We start from the raw sequence: 7,688 nt of genomic DNA, 5'->3' as shown, positions 1-7,688 counted from the left end.
GGGGGGGGGGGAGGCCTGGGGGTTATGAGCACAGCAGCTCACATTGAGAGTCAACGTGATGATTAGAGTGACACCACCTCCTGGTACCTGCTGGGGTCAACGGGTCACGGGCCTGACGGTCGTGCGGTCCGCCCATCTCACCGGGGTGCATGCGGGACGAAAGGGTCGTTTCGACCCGGGCAGTGGCGTAGAAAACACGACAGTCGGGCGGGGAGAGCGCCGCCGGTGCCCCCCTCTGCTCGCCCGCCGGCTACGCCCCCGGCACAGCCCAGCAGGCAGTGGTATCACCTGGGCTTATTTGACACCGCGCTCCCCATTCATACCAATCAATATCAATGCGCGCGAGGAGACCCGCGGCGCGCGGCGCCGGTACAGAGCGGCAGGTTGCCTGCCGCGGCGATGATGGGGTTCGCGGGGTCGAGTGGCACCATTTATTAGAGCAGCCAGGAGATCAACGGGGGGGAATTCCCTCCCTCACTCTACAGGATCAGCACCCTTCTCACGCGAGGATAGTTGCCAGGACAGGTCTGCAACACGCCGCCCGCCCCGCTCAGAGAGAACTCTGGCCCCGCTCCCCCGGAGCTGGCTGCTGACGCTTTGCCCGCACCGCCCGCACCGCCGCCCGCCTGGCGCCAGAGCGCCCCGACAAGGCCGTCTGCCCGACGGGGATGGGGCGCGCAGGAACCGCCGGCCAATAGCGGGCCAAATAGCTACACGGGCAGACGCGAGCAAAAGAGCGAACCAATGATTATCTGTCTCGGTGGCCGAGAGGAGGAAATGCACGTGGGCGACCCGGTCCAACCTCAGCAAGGGAGTCCGGGCCCAGGGCGACTTCGTCGTGATGGCGCAGCAGCAGGAAGACTGACGAGGACGCCGATGGGAGACACGACGTCCGGTCGGACACGACGGCACCGGCGCCACGAGCACAGCAGCGCGGATCCGCGAGCTGGACAAGCACGGCAGAAGCGACGTCCCCGCGAGCCGGCCCGGCCAGGCACTGAGGGAGGGTCTGGGAGCGGCCCCCGCCGCGTGCAGCGCAACCCCCCACTCCGCGGAGCGGGCGGCGCCCCCGCGGTGCCCTCTGCCCTCCACTTGCTACCCCTCAGCCACCCACGCTGAGGCCCAGGTTCAAACACCGTGTGTTAGAGCGATTGTGTGTGTGTGTGTGTGTGTGTGTGTACGTGAGAGAGCAGTATGGGGAAGCTGCTGGCTGCTCGCCTTTTAACTCTGGCGGGGACCTTCAGGGCCTTCGGGACCTTCCCCACCTTCCCGACGCTGGTGTGGCGCCGGGGCGCCAGCCGTCCGGTCCGCTGCGCTATCCGAGGCCCACCACTCCCCGCCACCACTCCACTCCTTTGACGTCTTTCCGCCCCCCATAGCCCCCGTGCGCTTGCCCTAGCGCACCCCCTCCCATCCCCTCCCCCTCCCCGCCTGACACCGACAGTATGGGGTTACAAGCACGAACCGAACCCCTCCTTCCGGCCCCCCCTCCCATCACTTCCCCCTCTCGGGCCGCGGCGAAGGGGCAGGGAAGGGGGTGGGTGGAGCCCCCCGATCCCGTTCAGGCTGCGCACGGGGGCAGCACCTGCCCCCCCCCATAGGTGGTGACCTCACAGCCCAGCCCGATCAGAGAGAGGACTCAAGGAACAGACAAACTAGTGTCACATCAGATCTCTATGACACCACAATGAGAGTCTTGTTGAATCCAGGGCCAGAGGTAGTCGGCTAAATGAAACTACCCTTTATTTCATATTGCACTTAATATTACCGTTAATGTTCCTCTGTCTTCTGATTCACTAAGATAAAGTTCTAAGCCGACACATTGAGTCGAATCAGCGTCTATTCACTTATTCCAACAGGTGTATTTACTGGGTTTCCTTATTCGTCTTGGCATTGTTATAACCCTTGTTAAAGGAGTAAGTATACTTCGGCCTGATCTACCCGCAAAATTTGTGCCATATAAATGAGTTGCTTGGGAAATGTTGCAAAGTTCTTACTTGCACAACTAAAGGGATACAAAAGCAAAAACCGAATTTGAAGCAATTTAAATGCAAAAACATATGTTTATTCTGAAAAAAAAAATCTAGGAAAGAAATACAAATTTTAGGATCCTAAAAGAAAATGATTGAATTAACTTATTTTGCAACCACATCCCACACCCATAAGTTCTCCATCCCTCTTTAAATATAAGTATCTAGAGATCAAATATGGCACACATTCATATGGCACCCTACACCCATATCATCAAGATACATGCTATAGGAAACTACTTAAAATCGCTAAATGTCTTCACTATCTGGGAAACTAACATGCAATTTTTTTTAAGTTAACTCTTAGATAGGGTTTTAAGACGGGCAGTTTACCTCGGTTTACTCTCATCTTCAAGAGATTAGCACCACCACAAAAAATACGCCAACCACAAACTCCCCAGAGAGAGTACAATATGCAACCACTCACCTTGTTAGCAAGATCTAGAAGGTTTCCTGACGAGGTACTTCCACCAGCGGCTTCTACAAGTTTTTGAAGTGAGTGTGGCTCTGGGCTTAAATCACGAGCTCCACTATCAAATTCCCAACTTTCATGTTTCCCAGCCGAAGCAGCTCCTATGGAGAGCACAGGAGTCCTTTAAAGTGGACTGAGAGAGTAGAAGATATGTTTATTATAGTGTGAAGCTTTTACCTAAGCTGTTGTCACTGCTTGTAGGCAAGTATTCTGCACACTGATTTCTCAGGTTGGAAGTACTGTTACAACGCAGTGCATCAATCTCTGGGCGTAGAGCAATACGTCTTCGAAGAAATTCTTGATATGATATTCTTCCATTCTCATCAGCACCCAGCTCACGCATCAATTCTTCTAATGAATCCTCAAGATTTAACTCTCGGCATACAGAGAGCAAGTCATGGCTATTAAAATATAAGGAACAACCATCAATAACACAAATGTATTTAGGAAAGCAATTCCAAAACGGTTTACATAAAAATGCAAACCTATCAATGAAACCATCCCCGTCACAGTCACAAGCTTGAAAGAGCTTGCGTATTCGCTCCTCATCGCATGTCGAGTTAGCATCCTCACTATCTCCACAAGCTTCTGAATGCTGCTCTGACGAATCCATGGTAAAATCCAAAAGTATGAATAGGCACAACTCTAATTCCCAATTAAAAAAACAAACTTTATCCTAATCCATGGGTCTGCTGCATACTGTAAACAAAAACAGCTCAGTGTTGATAGAGGACTTAACAAAGATAGTGTGCAAGTAGTTAGGTGATGCATAAATGTCTTGAGGCGAGTGAAATTTCCAAAATATCAGGTTGTTTCATACATGTTTTAAAACAAATTTACAAGAACGAGAACTTTTTAGAAGACCTCAACAGCTCACTCTATTCTTATTTCTAGAGACTTACGCTACTGCTGCCGCTTCCGATATTTCTCTCATCGAAGTCGGAACTTTAAACAGTAAACGTGATGGAAATGAGAAACATTGCCGGTCAAGTCATGATAAACGGAGGATTCCAGAATGAATGCAGTTTTCTCAGTTTAAAATTTTTTCGTACTGTACAGTGACAGAAGGTGCCTGTTCTGTCAATAACGCACTGTTTCTTGCAGCCGCCGCTTGGAGCGCCACTACTGCTCCACCTCGGCCCCACGCAGCGCGGGTTTTTAAACAGCTTCGCCACTCTATCAGGTCTGTAAGTCTGCCTTCATGAAAAAAGAGAGACAGGAGAGGGTGTTGGAGATCTTTATTAAAACCAACGAAATCACAGAGGCGGTTCGGACTATTAATTCAAATTTATAGAGTAGAAAATGAATTTCTCCATTTGTACCGTTACCAAAATTAAACAGAACGGTATCAACTCTTGATACCAACTTAACCTATAGTTATTAGATCCAGAGCATGAGCATTCGTTACCCGTTTCAACTCATTAACTAAAAAATAACACTACCTTATTCCCATGAACATCATAAAGGTAAAAAATAATATAAATTAAGTACGGCAGTTTTCAAGTACTAAAACAACACATTTGCAGTACTTTGTGTGTACAACACATTTGGAGTACCAAAAGTTCGTTTTTTGTTGTTTTTTTTCCCCACAGGTACATCAGTTGTCTGCGGTATAGTTGACTTCAGTGAGAAACAAAAAAAAAAAAAAAAAATCAGTCAAGTCAACTGCATCACAGCAGGCCAGATACACTTCAGACTTCAGACCACGGCTGTCAAAGCTTTCCAAGCTCTCTTCCCGCGGACTTTTAAGAAGAGTCCTCCTCGCTCCCTCCGCTGCCCCCGCTGCCACCGCTGCCGCCGCTGCTGCCGCTGTCGCTCTTCTTGCAGGCTGCGGCGAGCTTCTTGACCTTGGCCGCCTCGGGGCTGTAGCCCCAGACGATGAGGCCCAGGTGTTCCTTGGAGGGCTGGCCCTTGCTGGTGTACAGGGGCAGGTTGTCCTTGTTGAGCTTCTCCACGAGGGGCTTGAGGTTCTTGTTGCGGTGGATGTCCCAGGTCGTCTCGGTGCCCTCCACCTTCTTGACGCGGAGCTTCTTGTGGTCGCCCTCGGCCTCCTCGTACACGTCCAGGAAGGTGGGGCCCTTGCCGTTCAGCACGCCCTGCTCCTTGGCCAAGGGGCGGAAGGCGTGCAGCGTGTCCAAGGGCAGGTACCCGAAGTTCTCCTTCGACCTGAACAAGACCAACCAGTAGCATAAGCAAGAGGAGGCTGGCCGTACAACAGACCGCAGCCGATCAGACAACCAACCTGGAGTGTGTGCGGTAGTCTTCGAGCCACGCGTTCAGAGTGTCCACGGCCTCCTGGAGGTTCTTTACCTTCTCGGCGTCCTTGGTCCTCTTCAGAATCACCTTGGCTCGGTTGTACATAGAGTTGATAACCTAAGAGAGGCACATGAATGATTAGGACGGAGCGACTCCAAAGCCCATATAGTAGCCGCTCATACATGCAGAGGCGAGAGCGAGGCCGGGTTATACACCACGACGAGGGCCTCGTGGGCGTGTGGGGCGCTGGTCTGGTGGGGGCCTCGCGGCCGCGCGAGGTGAGCGTGTCCGGCCAGAGTCGAAGTAATGCGGCCTTTCCGGACTCCCCCCCCCCCTCTCCCTAAAAAAACGTGCGAAGGATATCCCGGCGAGGATCTACTACGAGGATCTAGCCGCAAGGACGACGCCCGAAGCCGCCGCCGCCCGCGCCACGCACCTGGTACTGGTAGTTGATGTCTCGTCCTTCCAGGAGCCGCAGGGTCTCCTTCGCCTTCTCCTTGTCCTTGAAGCCGCCGCCCGTGAACGTCGTCTCGGTGTTCTCGGAGCCGAACAGCTGGCCGCCCTGCCACCCGGAGCCCTCGCTGCGACGTTCGGCCGACGAATCGGACTTTACCTTCGGCATGATGTTGTTGTAGTAGCACCTGCGGGGAACCGGAACAAGAGGGTGAGGAAAGGGGGCTGGGTTATGAGGGGATCAAAGGGGGTCGCGGGGGGTTCGGCCGCCGGACCGCGCATGCATATGAATAAACCCGCCGTCTCAAAAATAAAAAATAAGAGCGAAACGTTGATTAATTATCATTTCCACAGCGGAGGCATCGTTAGACGGACCCAATTTTCGCGGCGGTGGACACGCTTTGGGTCAAGGCCGGCGGCGGCGACGACGAAGCGGGCTGCTCTGCGGCAGAGAGGGGTGGGTTATGATGAGAGCGTGAAGGCTAATGGACCCCGCCAGGACCGGGGTGGCGCCAGAGCGCGGCCGCATCTGCCCGCGGCCGACGACCCTTCGCGTCGTCAAGACCATCACGACAGACTACATCATATTTCTCCCCGCGCTTATATTCCTCCCTCCATCTTGTTACTCATTTATATTTAATTCATCCATCTTTTATTTTCTCTCCATGGCTCCCTCTATGGCTCCTATAGGCCCATCACTCATTTGAACGCGCGCCTGCTGAATGTGTTCCGCAGCAAAAGGGAAAGAGAAACATTTTAATGCTCCATGTACTGCTTCCGGCCAGCTATGATTATTTCCCCCAAAAACCTCGCGCGAGAAGTGACGACCCCCCGTGCGTAATTAACATTCAAATAGCCGACACCCATAGCCCGGCAGCAGTAAATTGGAAACAAGGCCGGCCTGTGCAGAGAGGCTGGACGCTGCTCAGAGTTATGGGTCGGCAGCCTGAGGTTCTTCTTGCGGAAGAGGTCGCTACCGAATTCAGAAAGAAAAGGTGACATCATCCCGCTCAGCCCCCTCCTCCTCCTCTCCTTGGCTCTTATAACCTACTCGTAATTTGTAATGCGCGATGGTTTTTGCTCGGCCGTCGAATCTCTACCTCATCGGTAGACGGTATGGTCGGTCAAGATCGCGCCGGCCGGAACGCTGAAAGAATGGGTCCCCGAAAGTCCCCAAACGTTCGATTCCGGTTCACCTTCAGGTTCCGCCCAAGTAACCATAATTCTCGATTGGCATCGGCACCTCTAAAACATTGTCTTCATAGTTTCCCGATTGGCCTGCTTCCCGGCCGGAATTACTATATCCTTAACAATTTCTCGAGGTTGTTTTTTTTCTTTTTTCGTCGGCACATTAATTCACCCTTTTATGTCGGCTACACGGCGTTATGCCCCTCGTGGACGCCACGCCCACCTCACGCCTCACGCCTCGGGCGCGCGCGCGGCGGGTACCGAAGCGGGCAGCAGAGCGAGCAGGCCCACAGCCTCTGCGGGTGGGAGAGAGACGGTCTGTGAGACGGCGGCAGAATTTGGGATGCGCGGCTCGCAGGGTAACCCTTCGGGCGGCTTCGGGCCAAGAGACGAATGGGTGATGATGTCCGACCATCATCGGCATTTCAATTCATTTCACTATATTGAACCGTCCGCTTCGTTATACCACGGTCAACACCTATGTCATAGCGAAAAAAACTATTCCTCAAAAACCAAAGGCAAAAAAATTTGATAAGACAGTACGCGAGGAACAAAACACAAACAAAATTTTGATGGTCGCTGAAGGTGACTCATAGAAATATTCCAATTACTGACAGTCGATTACAAGTTTCAAAATCAAGATGGAAAGAACAGCAGTTGTTTTATTTTTCGTTAAAAATTTGCGACTGCGAAATTCTGCGGATGGGAGCCAACGGGGGAGTCCCCCCCCCCTCCCCTCTCCCGCCCGCGACGGTGTATACTCACTCAGACACTTGTTGAAGAGCAGGGAGAGGCGTTGACCAGCACTTTAGTACTCCTTTGGCGTGGTTAGCTCTCGCGGAGAACCGTCCTATCCACACAGCGGCAAAACAACGTTTGAGGCGCCTCGATTCTACTCGGCCTGCCGGGCGCGCGCTGTTCGTGCAGCTGCTGCTGCCCGTCCCCTTCCCTCTATCTCTCTTCCTCTTCCTCTTCACCGCCAACTCGCCAGCGGGAGCGAGAGAGAGGGGAAGCTTGGTGAATCCGGACACAACCATACGACCTCCGAAAAACAGCGGTGCGACGAGGAGAGTGTGGGGAGCGAGTGGGATTGAGTGAGAAGGCGACAGAGCGGACCAGACAGCGCGCCGGCCTCGACCTCCTCCCGCCCCCCTCTCTTCGTCTATACACTTCCTCGATTTTCTGCGGGGCCCAAAGTCGATTCTTCTTTGCGTTATGGTTCACCAACAGCGAATGTCACCGGCAAACAGTTGATTTAGCATTGCGGGGTCGGGCCGGGAGGGAGAGAG

The 7,688-nt window shown here is 53.1% G+C and overlaps 2 protein-coding genes across 3 annotated transcripts in view; both read right to left on the bottom strand.

The window, feature by feature from the left end:
- LOC113216413 (ETS domain-containing protein Elk-1-like) overlaps positions 1-3,115 on the bottom strand; it is a 12,702-nt gene extending 9,587 nt beyond the window's left edge. Inside the window, exons 1-3 of the mRNA XM_052263936.1 lie at positions 2,988-3,115; positions 2,680-2,903; positions 2,458-2,603 (exon numbers count right to left, since the gene is read on the bottom strand). Of these exons, the coding sequence (XP_052119896.1) occupies positions 2,458-2,603; positions 2,680-2,903; positions 2,988-3,115 (498 nt within the window). The remainder of the gene's footprint in view (positions 1-2,457; positions 2,604-2,679; positions 2,904-2,987) is intronic.
- A 608-nt stretch (positions 3,116-3,723) lies between these two features.
- LOC113204420 (uncharacterized) lies at positions 3,724-7,551 on the bottom strand. 2 transcript variants are annotated; one of them, XM_052263863.1, is made up of 4 exons: positions 7,162-7,551; positions 5,195-5,393; positions 4,745-4,875; positions 3,724-4,668 (listed from the first exon to the last, which is right to left on the bottom strand). In XM_052263863.1, exons 1-4 carry the CDS (start codon positions 7,434-7,436, stop codon positions 4,248-4,250), a joined length of 1,026 nt encoding a protein of 341 aa, XP_052119823.1. In that variant the 5' UTR covers positions 7,437-7,551; the 3' UTR covers positions 3,724-4,247. The 2 variants fall into 2 exon arrangements, with proteins under 2 accessions (XP_052119823.1, XP_026275394.1); XM_026419609.2 differs by having other exon boundaries at positions 5,195-5,399; positions 7,165-7,545.
- Positions 7,552-7,688: the final 137 nt, after the last annotated feature.

Source organism: Frankliniella occidentalis, unplaced genomic scaffold (genome assembly GCF_000697945.3).
Source record: "Frankliniella occidentalis isolate FOCC.00 unplaced genomic scaffold, Focc_3.1 Scaffold2, whole genome shotgun sequence".
In the NCBI taxonomy this organism is placed as follows: domain Eukaryota; kingdom Metazoa; phylum Arthropoda; class Insecta; order Thysanoptera; family Thripidae; genus Frankliniella; species Frankliniella occidentalis.
The sequence above is the reverse complement of the archived record's forward strand: the minus strand, read 5'-3'. Positions and strand labels throughout refer to the sequence as shown.